The 14,798-nt window shown below is 54.4% G+C and overlaps 4 protein-coding genes across 4 annotated transcripts; 2 read left to right on the forward strand and 2 right to left on the reverse strand.

The window, feature by feature from the left end:
• Positions 1-309: 309 nt before the first annotated feature.
• Positions 310-1,685, reverse strand: CTHT_0009900 (uncharacterized protein; the record flags this gene model as incomplete). The annotated part of the gene is made up of 2 exons (XM_006691450.1): positions 310-834; positions 897-1,685. The coding sequence occupies 2 exons, from the start codon at positions 1,683-1,685 to the stop codon at positions 310-312; spliced, it is 1,314 nt and encodes a 437-aa protein (XP_006691513.1).
• Positions 1,686-2,609: 924 nt separating this feature from the next.
• Positions 2,610-5,682, forward strand: CTHT_0009910 (uncharacterized protein; the record flags this gene model as incomplete). The annotated part of the gene is made up of 4 exons (XM_006691451.1): positions 2,610-3,537; positions 3,635-4,031; positions 4,088-4,396; positions 4,485-5,682. 4 exons carry the CDS (start codon positions 2,610-2,612, stop codon positions 5,680-5,682), a joined length of 2,832 nt encoding a protein of 943 aa, XP_006691514.1.
• Positions 5,683-6,831: 1,149 nt separating this feature from the next.
• Positions 6,832-8,442, reverse strand: CTHT_0009920 (putative bhlh/zip transcription factor; the record flags this gene model as incomplete). Its single annotated transcript, XM_006691452.1, has 1 exon — positions 6,832-8,442. The coding sequence occupies one exon, from the start codon at positions 8,440-8,442 to the stop codon at positions 6,832-6,834; it is 1,611 nt and encodes a 536-aa protein (XP_006691515.1).
• Positions 8,443-13,193: 4,751 nt separating this feature from the next.
• Positions 13,194-14,257, forward strand: CTHT_0009930 (uncharacterized protein; the record flags this gene model as incomplete). Its single annotated transcript, XM_006691453.1, has 4 exons — positions 13,194-13,398; positions 13,720-13,843; positions 13,899-14,049; positions 14,105-14,257. 4 exons carry the CDS (start codon positions 13,194-13,196, stop codon positions 14,255-14,257), a joined length of 633 nt encoding a protein of 210 aa, XP_006691516.1.
• Positions 14,258-14,798: the final 541 nt, after the last annotated feature.

Genomic DNA, 14,798 nt, shown 5'->3' on the forward strand with positions numbered 1-14,798 from the left:
TCCATGACAACGAGAAAAACGACGTGACCGAGCCCATGTTGAATGTTCGCCCTTCTACCCATGCAGATGAAGATGAGTGAAAAGAAAAATCTTAGGAGAGATAGAAAATAACTTCCACCACGCGAACCAACCCAAATGATGCCGAATAACGATAATGACTGTAGTTGTACCCAAGCGCCTTTCCTGCCCTGAACTGCATCCCCTTCGTCACCATGTGGTGTTGACAAAAACAAAGGTCAACAACAACAACAACAACAACAACAACAACAAAAAACACCCAGTGAGCAGACACTCATGCTGGAAAGTTTCTCACTGCTCCTGCGCCCACCTCCTCTCCCTGAGCGGCATCTCCTTTCCCAGCCTTGCCCTCTCCCCCGTCACCTCCTGCTTCCAGGCATAGTACTCTCCCAACCTAGTCTCCGCATACGACGCATAATCGAACTCAATCTCTGAAATGGTCGCCTGGATCAAAGCCCAAATGCCCCAATAAAACCCAGGCACGCCGCGGAACCGGTCGACCTCGTCCAGCAGCCTCTCAACCTCGGCTTCCTCGTCAACTTCCTGGGTCAATATCTTCCGGGAGCGTAGGAGATTGAAGTAAGCGTGGATGTACTCCGCGATGAACTCGCGGCGCTGGGCGCGGGTGGGGAGCACGCTGAAGTCACAGTCAAAACCGCCCCATTCGGCGAAGTGGTTGGCGATGTCGAAGGCAGCCGGGGAAGGGGTCGCGTACTCGTAGTCGATGAAGGCAACTTGCGGATCGGATGTCTTGGGGTCGCTGTTGGGGAGCACGATCACGTTGCCGCTGAGGAGGTCGCAGTGGGCAAAGACGAGCTAGGACAGATGGTAAGTGACTGTTTCTATATAATAAGTGAGAGAGGTTGGTTAAATCATACCCCATTCTCGCCCAAGCCAGGCCTCTGGCTCAGCTCAGCAACCAACCCCTCAAATTCGCGCTGCAGCTCGGCCTGCCGCGCGCGCTGGGCCTCGGTCTCGGTCGGCAGCGCAAAAATCCACTTCTGCATGACCGTCCACACATTCGGCGGCGGCTTGCCCGGCGCCACACCATCTATCTTCCTCTGCAGCTCGTCCTCCGACGTGACACTCACAACGTCGCTCCTCGAATTCTGCCGACTATGGTGGCCCGTCCGGCCGGGGATACACGGCACGATGGCATGCCACTCAGCCAGGCGCCGCGCAACGGCCTTGTAAATCGCCGGCTTGCGCAGGTCCTCCGGGTGCGTCACGTTGCCGCGGATAAAGCGGTACATCATACCGTTCTGGAAGCGCGCCAGCAGCTCAGGAGCAAGCCCGTAGCGCATGAGCAGCTCGTGGTTCTGCGTCTCGCGGTGCCGGTCGATGATCAGGTCCGTGCCGTGGCCGTAGGCGCGCAGCAGGATTGCGTCGCGGTCAACATCATCCTTGGACAGGCCGGGCAGCTTGTTGATGGCCTTCAGCAGGGTGTTGGTGATGCCGTCGGTGAAGCGGACGAACTCGATGGTCGAGGTGCTGTCGGACCAGTCCGGGCGAACGGACAGGACCAGACGCAGGGCCGATTCGCGCGAGTTGGAGCTATCGTAGGAGAGAGGGATGAAGCGGATGTGGCTTGGGGATGGTAGGCCGCCGTTGGTAGCGTTGTTGATGTTGGGGATGGCGTGTACGCCGTTCTCGCCTTTGGTAGCCATGGCGTCTTTTTCGTCTGTCGCGAGCAGCGAGGGACTGTTAAGTGAGACTCCAATCGCAGGTATGACAGGCCCTGATACCGGCAGAGTCTGTGATAAATTAGGGGAAGCTGAGGCTATCGGGGACGTTGGGAGGGCGGTGAGTGTGCGAGCGTCCCAGGTCCAGGGGTCCGTTCTCAGTCAATCTGCAGTTTGAAGGAACAGCGAAGCGAGCGGCGGGGAAACAAAGCAAGGTCAGACAAATTGACAGAGAAGACAAAAAAGGACCGCAGAGGGGCGCAGGGCACACGAGACGCGCGTACAGAGTTGAGGGATGTATGTAATATGTGTGTGTGTGTGTGTGTGTGTGTGGCCTGGCCGCGTCTCATACGATCAGTTGCCCTTCCAGTGGTTGTTGGGTGCACTGTGATAGGAATTTGGTTATGGTTCAGGGTTTCAGGGGGGCGATGGGCGACACGGGGCCTGGCATCTCTTCAGTGGGCGAGACATGCTGCGCTGCGAGTCCCCTGCCTGCCTAAGATTTCATCACAAGCCGAGCCCCGCTTTTCCCTCTCCTTCCCCTTTAGTGCCCCTCCTCTCAGGCAAAGCATCGCAACTCGCCCACTGTTAAACTTGGTGTGTTTGGGGTGGAGGTCCAGTGGAGCGTGCCTGGTCCAGCAACCCCACGCTGCACGGCCCCGCTTGAAGTGGTCCCTGCAAAAGCTCCATCTGGCCTTGGCATCGATGTGCTGAACCATCAGAGCGGAACGTCAGCAGATGGAGCATCAGCATCGACATCAGCGCCAGCCAGCTCAACGGCCGATGAAATGTTGGCCGCCAAAATATCCGTAAAAATAAGCGAGTCAAAGTACACAGCAGAATAAATACTGGCAGACAATAAGAACCCTCCTGAATTAAAAAAAAAAAAAAAGAGACTGGCAGCTGGGGATGGCCCTTCCCGTGCTCCCCAACCCCGACAACTTCTTGGGCGTGGCCCTTGTCATCAAGCGCGCCCATGAAGGCCCATGCTTCGTTTTTCACTATCCAGCTTACATTGCCCCTCCCGGTAGCAAGAAGAAGAATGCTGAAAGTACCACCGTTGGCGACTTCGATGATGACGACATCCTCGGCCGCCCAACCCGCGACTCTTCCTCGCACTTTGAGGCCTTGCCGCTTGAGGGCGCCGACGCCGCTATCAGCCCAGCTGAGTTGGCCAACTGGAACCACGATGATCACTTAGTTGCAGACAATGGTGCACAAATTGCTCCTTGGGAGTATGTCGCTGGTTTCCCGACGCAGCACCTGAAGCACCTCTTGGCGCCTGCGCGGCCATACCACAAGCGGCGCTTCCAAGTGTCGCTGGATACGCTTTACTGCGTGTCGTATCCCATTTATGTGCCAGAGAGTGGCGTGTGGAAGAAGAAGAAGAAGAAGAAGGGCTGGGATGTGCAGCGCCAGGGGTCGAGGAAGAGGGACGATGCCGGTGGCAGTGGGCCAGGTGAAGATACTGGAGTCGGAGATCAGGGGGGTTCTGTAAGGAGTGGTGAGGAAAAGGATGTGAGTGATGACGAGCAGAAGGTGCAGGCCGAATCCCAGAATCAGGATGAGGCAAACGATGGCCTCAAGTTACCAGCAATGGATGACCCCGAAGACAAGAAAGATCCCGAGGACAAGAAGAAAAGCAGCATGGACATGTTCAACCTCGTCTTCTTCCTCAATCCCAAGAAGCATGAGACCCGCGACCTAATCGACCTCATGTTTACCCACATCATCAAGAAGGTCAACAAGGCCTACAAGTACTGCCAGCAGCGTGCCGATTTTGTTCGGAAAGAGTCTAAGAAAATTCTGCGCCTCAAGGACAAAGGGCGCGAAGAGCGTATGTTCCCCCCCCCAAAATTTCTCTCTCTCTCTCTCTCTTTTCTTTTTTTTTTCTTTTTCTTTGACGAGAGGGGCTTGGTGCTGACCGAGTTCAGGACGCAAAATGAGCCAGCTCTGGGAGGAAATCCTCTCCAGTTCCTCGCTCGCCGCATCCATGCAAGACATCTACGAGTCAATCTCCCAAAATCGCATCGCTGCCATCCAGTTGGAGACCGCCGAGGGCACTGTGACGCACTCAGTGCAGATTCCCATACCCTTCCACGTCTCTGACCTGCCGCAAGAGGGAGAAAAGGGCCATCCAGGGCTATGGCTGACGACAGCCAACTCACTGCTGGCAGAAGAGGCTGCCGAGACCCCAGGCTTCGTTGATAAAAATTTCGCCTTGCTGCTCATGATGGACGAGAAGCGCATCATTGCCGAGCTGGAGAGCGATCCGGACGAGACGACTCTGGCCATGATAGAGTTTGTGCGCCACTGCAAGCCGACACTCTCGTATGTCTAACCCCCTTGGTTCCCTGACCCGTAGACTCGTATTAACAACTGCCTAGCTTCCACCAAGTTTGCCAACAATCCAGTAACGTCCTGACGCCATCCCAAGTCCGCAAATTCGCCCAGCATTTCATCTACTGGCGCCGTGCCATCGCCATCCCCCCTCTCCATGCTCGTGACACCTACATTCTCAGTCCTAACTGCAACTTGCGCAAACTTCCTCAAGCCAGCGTCCATTGGGCCCGCCAATTTCCCCTCTCTCCTCCGTTACCCAACTTCCTGGCCGAACTGAGCGTCTGCCCGCGTCCATATAAGCAGCTTTGCCCCAGCAAGGCGCATCGCCCAGTCTACATGGCCATGCTGGCCTGGTTAATGCGTGGCGGTTGGGTTACACAGCTCTGTACGTTTGCGTATGTGGTTGTTTGGCCAGAGATCATCTATGAGGTGGAGTACCAGCTCGAGGCCTGAAGAGATCGAGCGGGCCAAGAAGGCGCAGAGCGTACCTCGTGAGCCCAGTAGCACGAGTACCAGTGCTGGCAGCGTTGTTGCCGTTCCGGTTGCTGCTGTTAGTGCTGCTTCTGCTTCTGCTGCCGTTGGATCAAGTTCTGGGATTATGGAAAGCGATGACGCTGCTGCCACCGCTGCTGTGGCAGCCCTGGGTGATGCAGCCGTCGCCGGCTTTGGCTCAGGCTTTCTTACTTTGACCGATGACAACACCCCCGACTCAACCTCTTTCTGCGACCTTCCCTTCACCCACGCCCAATCCAAATCCATAGCCCTCAACCGGCCCATCCTACACCATTCCCAAGCATGTTCCATCCCTCCTGGCACGCCATCCTTCCCCCCGTCCACTCAACAACCCCATCACCTATCCATCTCAGTCGCAACTCCCAGTCCCCACTTCCTCCAACCGACCCCTCATACCCCAACAACTGCCACCTGCCCTCCCCAAACAGCCCCAGTGACAACAACACCAACCCCTTACGAACAGGCAGCCGAGAAAGCCCGTCTTGAGCGCATAGCTGACAAGGCCGCCCGCGAACTCGCCGAGCGGGCTCTCGCCCACTCACGAAAGCCCGTTCCCCAGGTGACACCTCACCCCAGTGTCAATCATGCCAAACATCTGGAGGGTATCCAGCCTCATATCATCCTTGATGCCAAGCGGGCAACGGGCAAGGAGAGTTTGTACCTGAGTGCTATCGAGAGGAGGTTCAAACTCAAGGCTGAGGAAAAGAGACGACAAAGGGGAGAGAAGGGCTCGGCATTGGGAACAGGGGCTGAGTCAGGGTCAGGAAGTGGAACCGGAAGTAGTAGTGGAAGCGGGAAGCCGCAGCATCATTACCATGGCCACCAATCCTCCAGAGTCAAAGACGCGACGACTACCACAACTGCAGCGACAACCAACCTGATGCTACATCCTAACAGCAACGCAACAGCTTCAAACCAAGCCTCCTCAAGAATAACCCCCAAATACCGCGACAGTACCGCCGACCTAGACGAGCGCGTGGCTGACGCCTGGCCCGCCTTCTGCAAGTACTTCAACGGCCGGTCAGCCTTGGAACGTATCGCCTTGCAAGAAGACATGAAGCGCAAGGACGTGTGGACATTGTTGACGGCCATGAGCGAGTACCTGCTTTGTGTGAGGCATTGGTAATGTGTACTGCCGAGATGTATGTATAGGATGTGTAGAGGCATATATCTATATATCGTCCGTACTTAGTATGTTTTTTTTTTCTTCTTTTTTTCGATGGTCGAGCCAGGAGTAAAGGGGACTATATACGATAATTGCGGTGGTGCGTATGTATGGAAAGGAGAGGCTATTAAATTAAAACAAAACAATATAACCACATGCATTTAAAGCTTCCATATCTTGCTAGAGTACACGCCACAACAGCCACACCATGCGTGCACACTAACCACCGAAAACAATCGCCGTACTCTTATCATGACCATTATCATCAGAGTAGCCATCAAGTAGTCTTCTTATTACTACATCCCACATAACACATGATCATAGTGATGGACGCAGTTAAGAAAAATGTTGTTTAGAATTATGAGGTATCAGTTCAAGCACCGAAACCATGCGGGAACTGTGAACTGGAGGACACCAATGCAGATGGATAGCAAGGTAGGAAGGTGGATAGGCAGGTACGGATCTGAGGTATGTAAAGTGATTTGATATAGATTGGCAAACGGTGATGCGATGTCTGCATTTCCTCGTTTCAGTATAGCAGTGCAATGTCATGCCAAATCCATCCTTCATCAGAAAACCGAGGTATCATCAAAGAACAAAAGAAAGATTAGGGGGTAAATATGAGTAAGCGAATAAGCTAGTGCTGAGCGTAGAAGCATCATCAGGAAACAAGACGTAACAGAGAGAAGTACGTTGAGCATGGAATGGTAACTTCCGAATTGTAATATTCCCCGAAGGCCAACCAAACTCTTCCCTAGGGTTTACAAGTCCATCATGTGGTGTCTCAAGGTATATCCCCATCCATCCGCAGATAACCCCTGACCGCCAACCTGGTGAACTTCCTGAGTATAAATGCCGATGAGCCGACCGATCCGCGCCCCGCAAAAAGCAGTCTTAAAAAGAAGAAGAGGGGGAAAAAAAGAAAAGAAACCTTTCCCGATGCTGTGCATACCGACGAAATCAAATAACTAGACCGGATCCGTATGTGCCATGCCATGCAGAGACGCAGATGCCAGCAAGATGCAGATCTCCTGGAGAACCAAAGCCGAGATACACGCCAAACTAAAAGAAACACAATGAGGAATAAAACGAGCTGAGACGCTAAGCCTGCTACGTTGTCAGATCCATGTACTCGTCCTCCTCCTTGAACGTCATCTCCCCGTTGGCGTCATCTTCGTCAAAGTCCACAAACTCGTGATCGGCAAGGTCATTCATGCTATTGCTGTTATTCAAGTCGCCTTGCCCATTGTTGTTACCGGCTGGGCTAACCGAAGACTGTGCCGTCGAGTTGTTGTTGCTGTTGCCGTTGCCGTTAAGCGGCTCGCCACGGTAGTCTGTATGGTGGGGCACCCGGAGACCAGACCCCGCTGTGCGCGAGTATGAGAATGTTCGCGGCTTTCCTGTTGCCTCATCGATGCGAGCCATGGCCTCCATCAGTTCAGTCTGCATCCGACGCTCGTCATCAGTGATCTCAAAGGGCAAAGTGCCGCCACGCTCTAGCAGCGCGTTGATCAGTTCCTCCTGTTGCTGGATCTTGAGATGGCACATCCACATCAGATCGCGCATCCAGCTTACGGCACCGTTGAGGATATCGCCTTTGTTAGGGCCCTTGTCCTTCTCCTCAATTGGTAGACCCGTGGTAATATTACCAACGCTGCCAGTCGCCCTGCGAGCACCAGGCCCAGCAAGACCCGAGGTAGCCGAAGTCCCAGTCAGCGATGGCGACAACGGGGTACCGTTCTGGATGGCCTTTCGGATTTTTTCATCCTCTAAACGGTGCAAGGGCACCAGTTTGCTTAGATCCTGAATGCGTTCGTTGATGTTGTCTCGCCGGCGACGCTCGACAAGGTTGTGAGATTCACGCCTGCGCTTTCTCCGAGCCTCCTGAGAAGCTGCGGCAGCGGCAGCGGCAGCGGCAGCGGCCGCTGCTGCCGGGCCAGTTGCACCAAGTTTAGCCGGCATCGAGGCACCACCCTTCAGGATAATGTCGTTGATCTGGGCGCTTTGCAGACCAGGCTGCATCGGCGACGAGAAACCTGAACCCGGGAATGAAGAGATGCTGTTAGGTGTCTGGATCCACTGCCCCGAGTGCGTCTTCTCGTGATGCACGCCCGCTGTCCTAATGGGTTGTGCGCCAAACGACTGCGTGCCAATCGGCATACCCGGCACGGAGCCGGTCTTCTGTGCGGGGTTCGATGGGTTGCGTTGCATTGCCGGAGGAATTCTTGCCGAGCGTGCCTTCGCGCTGAGGAAATTCGGGTCGTCATTCAAATCGGACTTTGCTAGAGGAGATCCTGTGTAGGAAAGAGGTGATTGCAGTGAGCTGCCGAAGGCTTGCGCATGCTGAATGCCCCGGTACTGGTTTAGGTTGTGAACGAAGGGACTCTGGATCGGGTCCCCATCTGGAGTGCTCGAAAAATTGTTGCCGGCATCGATCGGCAAGCCGTGGTGAGAGCTGTATACGCCATGCGAGAAGCTCATGCCGATGTCGTTCATGCCGAAGTCCTGCGCCTGGTTTTGCATACCGCCCTGCGGCTCGATTGGGCTGGTGAGACCCTCCAAGAGCTCATCGTCTCCAAACACAGCAGAGCCAGTTGAGAAGGTTGCTGGGGCAGCCCCGGGGAAATTGTTCGAGAATGGTGACTGCATGCTACCAGACATAGCAAGATCGTTCGGGTCGATCCCTCCAGGACCGTTCATCTGGAAACCGTGTTGCGCCATCCTGGCCAAAAGAACGATACTATGTGCGCTTCACTGGCAGAGGGAGGTAGGGTATATTACGGAGGTGAGGTTATGGCTCCCCGACCAAGGAGTTGTGCTGGTGTACGGTCTTGACCTTGGACGGAGTGATGTCGTTGGCCAAGTTAAGTGGGTTGGCAGACCTATGAGAGGGGGAGGGAGGTATGTCAGCCCGAGTCCCACGCAGCCAAGAATCGGGGTCACCGCCTGCAAAATTACCGACGTAGGCCGTGGCTGTGCAGCCTGGCGACCTGACACCCCCAAATAGGTACCATCAAGCTCCTGCGTGGCGGCAACGCCCCAGGCAGATAGACGCACGCTGCACGTACCTAGACTGATGAGGTCTCAAGTCTCGTCGACGAGGGGCAACTCCCCATATGAGTGGGGAAAAGAGAGAGGGAGGGGGAGAGAGGGAGGGAGGGAGAAGGAGGGAGGGGGAGAGAGAGAGGCGAAATAGCACTCGAACTCGAGGTCGAGTTGGACTGTGGATAACTCAGCAAAGGAGAAGCTGGTGGTGTCGTGTCAAGTCGAAAGAAAATAGAAAGTTCTCGGTCGAGCAGATAAGGGGTACTTGCACGTCGACTTGGAATCGCACTTGGCGCGGTGCGCTTGGTTTATGACTATGACGGTGGACTGCGAGCGTGCGAATGCGGAAGGTTTGGTAAGTGTTGTGTGATGTATTGAGTTGTAAATGTAACCAAACCGAACCTCTGGGCAGTGTAGAACCACTTTGAGCCTGTGAGCCTGTGAGGAGGCAAGGAAACGGCGCGAGTTTTTGCTCCGTGAGAGGGTGGGCCGCCGTAGCGTTTGAGGTGACTCGGACTTGGTTTGGTGGTGGGTTTTGCGACTTGGAGACGTGAGAGTGGGCGATTTAAGGCAAAGTGGGGGTGGTCGGGGCTTAACAATAAGAACGGCTAGCCTTGTTGGGAAGTGGGTCCCCTTTGCCCTCAACCTTGCGGAAATGGCAAAGTGGGTGCAAGGCCGCCCGACAAGGCCAGAGAGGGAAAAAAAAAAAAAAGTACGAATAGAGCGATCAAAAATAGTTTGTCTTTTATGTCCAACGGGACTAATGGATTGTTGGTGCGCGACTCTGGGGCTGCAAAGGAAGGATGGTCGGTCCACAGGCCTGTACGATTCCGGGGAGAGGCAGCGAGCGAGAAGCGAGAGAATTTGGGCCGCAAATGGGGGTGCGTGCGTTGCTTCCAAGGCTTGGGGAAGCGAGCGGGCAGATGCAGAATCGCTGCGCAGTGTGCGTGTGTGTCAGGTACTCTAGAATTACTCTGTGGCCCAAGCGCGTCTGGGCACCAATGAGATGAGGCGACTGCTTGGGCGTGGAAAGTTGGGGTTGTGCCCGCCCGCAGGAGTTCTGCCCTGGGTTTGGGGAAGCTTGTGTTTGCAGGGTTCCAGCGAGTCGTGAGTGGATCGCTGCTGTAGCGGCGGGAGGATCGGAACGGTGAGGAGCTGATCTCTCAGGTCGCTTGGGCGCTGAATTGTAGGTGGACCCAACCACTGAGAAAGAGCGCCAGAAGAGCGGTAAAGCGTGGCAGTCAGCTCGATCAAGGTTTGGATAGAGCGCCGATGTCGTGGATGAAACGCTGTTGCTGGCAACCTATGCCGTTGCTTAAAGGCTAGGGCTACGAATTGTGTCGAGATGAGTTCAGCTCCAGGTTTTTGTCAATGGGGTTGATGGTGGCGGGAGCCAACGCAACCAACAACAATTGCGACAACAACGGTTAATACAGTTAACGCGTGAAAGGGTATTGTACTTTGGCAATCGAAACAAAATGCTCGCTCAGTCGATTCCACAACAGAAACCTGGGACGAGGCCGAAGATGGATAGGATCGAAGGAGCGACGTCGTCCAAGATTCGAGAGTGGACGCCCGAGAAGAGCAATGGCTCAATATATATCGATAAGGCGCAGAAGCGGCGGCTACAGTTTGCTGGCGTCCTGTCGGATAACCCTTTTTGGATAGAGGGGCAGCCGCTAGTACGGCGCGCACAAGGAGGGGACGGAGGGGTCGAGAAAGATGGAAGCGGGGAGCGCCGGCCGAGAGGTGGCTTCCTCCACCTACCGTAAACTACCGCCGTTGACGTTTAACGGCGCCGAGTCGTCGAAACAAACCGACAAGCCCCTGCAAGTGCTTGCAAGCGCACGGTTTCCAGGCACGTTGTTGAGGACAGAGTTGGCGTTGCCCACGGTCCAGGACACGTCCCAAGTCTCGGAAAAGCTTCGTCGGAAAGAAAAGCAGCTTTCGAGATCCAGTCTGTGTTCGGTACGACAGTGTCAACTAACTACCCCTCCTTCTCCGGGTCCGAAGCTCGGCGCAGCGGGGTAGAAGGTTGTGTTGGGGGTTCTCGGCAAGATGTTAGCACTTCGTTTGTAATTGTTCCGCGATGGTTTGTGTCAAAGGGAATGCTTGCTGAGCTTGGACGTGAGCGTTTTCTGCTAAGACGGAGTATATGCCATGCTGATTGTTGTTGACGTACATGGAGTGCCCAAAAACTCATATATAGAATTACTGTTGACGCAGCAATCTTATTCTGGATGTCCAAGTAGTCGAGACAAACGTAGTCAGTGGAAGCTCAGGAAGATGGTATAAGCCACGCTCTTAAGCTCCTAGAGTGAAACTGTAGGAGCATCAATTCTGGCAAGCAAATAACTAGTGTGAAAGACATATGGGCCCAGGAAACCTAAGACCGAAGGCAGAGAGACGGAAAAATCGGGGATATTTATAATCAAGACCTTCCTGCCTAGGCCTCGAGCCAGCAAACTGGTTTAGACCTGGTTCTGAGTCAACCCGAGTCGTCTGACTCCGGAACTAGCTGGCTAACATAGAAGTCCAGCTTTGGTGGGCGGAAAACTAGAAGGGGGGTGGGGGGAGGTGAACGGGAGACTTCTCCAACACAGGTGTGCTTTCTGATGTCCGGGCTGTGGCTTGTCCACCTGGCTCTCACCTATCACCCACCTTTTCACCGAACCTCCAGTATACTTTTCCAGGCTTTGGCTTCTCCTACCTAGCCACGAGTGCCACTCGCATGAGACACCAACAGAGGTGCGCAGCCACTTCTCCGCCTCGCCCAAATCGAGCTTTGGTACGTGATGTACGTGATTTGTAGTGCCTGTTTCTATGTTAAGCATTGTGGTTGATGAGGTGCCAAGAACAGGAATATAGGACCACCAGTGCAGCTTGAAACCTGATAGCTCCATGCTGTCAGGAAGCAGGGCCAATATCGCAGAGCCATGTGCACACAGATCAAATGCCACGGCCTGGAGATTCCATGAGGAGGTGTTCTCGCGTTTTTGTGCCGCTTTTCGGTTGTATCGCGGCCAACATGGAAATCACAAACCGTTAGAGATAAGAAGGTTGCCCAAGTCCGCGCATGAGGCGCCCCTAGCAGTCTGATCAGCGGGATTGCGACCTAATTTGACTTATTGATGCAGGCTTATCGAGATCTGATCCTTATGTATACCAGCCCCTGTCTGTAATGTACACTACGCTACTACAGCAGATGCCATATAAAGGATTCAGATCTTGTCATGCGTGGAAGCAGTTGCGAGTGTCTCAACAGGCGAACCCCGGCTGAGGTTGCAGGCCCGCTGCGGGATGGCGTCAGCCCAGAAGATGATAAGATCGTCTTCCTGGCAGAGCCCAACTCTCATGTGCTGATAGGTAGGCTTCAATGTGCTCAAAAGGTTATCATTTCAGCAAACTTGGATGCTGTGCCGCAATTCTATGGGCTCAGATTGCCCGGATTGCCCGGCCATTCGTCCTGGCAACGGACGCAGATGAACTTTCACGTGGAGAAACGCACGTCGAAAGGGTGAGCTTCACACCTTCTTGCCCTTTGGATGCCACCCTCCAGAGTTGGTCCGTGATCAGGCTTGTGGGTCAGAATCCGGGTTAGAGCCAATCACAGGTACTCATTGATCGGCAAGAGGCTGTCCACCGTTGTGTCCCCACCTTTTCCAAAGATCCATGGGTTGATGATGGATACCAGCGACAGGGTCCTGCTGGGTGATGTGTCAGCCTACTCCAAGCTCACACAGCCGGTCCGAGACGACCTCTCTGCTCGACTTCGCAACCATTACTCCAGAAGACGCCGGCAACATCCGTTCGCAGCAGCTATACCTGATTAGCCCGCGTACATCAACCATCCGGCAGAGCAACAGCAAGGCTACAGCGGGCGCGAAATCGCAACGAAAGCCTTCAAAACAGCGCCATCCGTTTTGCGCTAAAAGCCCACACCTGTGCTGTACCAACGACAGCAGCAACAGCCCGAATCATCTGAGCGTCGTTTATCTCCATACTTGTATACCTGTTAGTACCGAGCTCGCCGCCCCTGTATGAAACTGGATTGGTGGAAAGGACAAGCAAGAGGAGAGAGCCAGGGCTGGCTACGCGTCCCACGCGCCCACCCTCTTCTGGATCACTGCTGGTTCTCTTTTGTTGCGCCTCGGTCATGATTTCGGCCAAAATCGCCCTACACATCCTATTTTGCTCCAGCCTGCAGCCCATCTTTTCCGGCTTCGTGATTTGACTAACACCTATACCGTATCCGGCACAGACAACGCGGTCACTGGAACGCCTGCCAACTCTCGCAATTTCCCTGACCTTTGCGTTCTGTGCCCTCCAAGCTTCACTTCACGAGTCTACCCAGCCTGTCGACGATCCCCGTCCCCGCCTAGATCGATCCCTCACGTGAGCTATAGTCACTGCATCTTTCAAAGTTCATGGCTTCGCAATCCTTCCGCGACGGCCTCAGCGCGCTGGGCTGGTCCCGGCGCGATCCCGATATCCCCGTGAACACATCGCGGCAGAACGGCGGTTTCCTGTCGTCGCTCCAGTCCCTCAACCCGTTCGGGAACCGCGGCTATGTTCAGTTGCCGACAACGGAGACCCAGGCCGCCCGTGAAGAGGAGGAGGGGTGGTTTAACTGTGAGTCACCTCCGTTCCCTGGGACTTAGGTTGCTTCTGTTCCTGCTTCCGCTTGTGCATCTGCATAAGCCGCATCACTTGCATCGCCTCGTTCTGCTAGCCTGTTGGGCCGGGTTGGGGGTCTCTTGACACCTACTTGCGTTGCAAGCTGCCTCGTGGTCTGGAGATAGAAATCTCCAGAATCAGAGCTGACCATGTGCCGGTCGTGCGTGGTCCCGTGTTTCAGCCTTGTCACACCCGGGGGGTGCAGTTCTTATGTCGCAGCGGTGCTTGCCTTTTAGTGTCTCTTATTGTTGCTGATGGCTAACAAGCAAGCGACAGTGAGTCGCTGGGACCGGATGTTGATATTTGGAGCTTGCAATCTGGGAGCAGCCCTATGCTTCTTCCTCTGCTTCTTCCTTTTCCCTGTTATTTCCCTCGGGAGACCACGCAAGCTGGTCGTTTTGTAAGTTGCTGTCTGAGTCGTGAAAAGTTGGCAAGTGACTAACATTGCTGCCTAGATGGACTGCGGGCTCTATCCTGTTCCTGTCCTCCTGGGCTGCTATTATGGGCCCATGGGCATACCTTCGGCACCTAGCCTCGCGCGAGCGACTCCCTTTCACTTCTGCCTACTTTGGCTCGCTTGCCTTGACGCTTTACTTCTCCATTGGCGTAAGTGGAACTGAAACTCGATTGCTTGAACTCCTGCATGCTGAGATTTTGATAGCTGCAAAGCACGATCCTCACTCTCTTCTCGGGCATCATCCAACTCGCTTGCCTGGTTTGGTACTTGGTCAGCTACTTCCCCATGGGTTCCACGGGATTGCGTGCTGTAGGCTCTTTTGGAGTTCGTAGGGCCGCTACTTGGATGACTGGATGAGTAGCGGAGTGCTGTATTGCATATCTGACCACTGTTTATACTGCTGTTCGACACCACCCACATCGAGGTGCTGTATACTTCTCATGATTACTGTCCTGGACAAGCGTCTAGGAAGCTGGAAGGAGCTTCAGTACTCTGTGTGTGACCAGTGTACGGTCGATTGGCGCTCATCGTAGACGCAATTTCCCTAACTGTGAACTTCATCCTCCAAGGCTTTCTACAAACAGGCAGGCAGGTTGTGTTGGTGGGTTTCCAGGCTATTTCCTCGACTCACTGGTCCTCTGTCTCTGTTTGCATTACCGTTCATCCTCCCATCACGGGTGAAGACGGGAGTAACCAGGACAAGGACCATGATCGGTGGGACGGTCTTTAACCGGAACGATCTAGTTGGCCGATTCCTGCTGCCCCTATGGATTCTGAGCCCTGGCAATCGTTCAGGACTGTGACTTACGTAGGTCTACGTCTACTTTAGCGGCATCGTCATGATTAGATTGGAACGCTCCGCGTGGCGTTGGAGTTGGAGATGAACTGATCTATCATG

This window comes from Thermochaetoides thermophila (genome assembly GCF_000221225.1).
Source record: "Thermochaetoides thermophila DSM 1495 unplaced genomic scaffold scf7180000011812, whole genome shotgun sequence".
In the NCBI taxonomy this organism is placed as follows: Eukaryota; Fungi; Ascomycota; class Sordariomycetes; order Sordariales; family Chaetomiaceae; genus Thermochaetoides; species Thermochaetoides thermophila.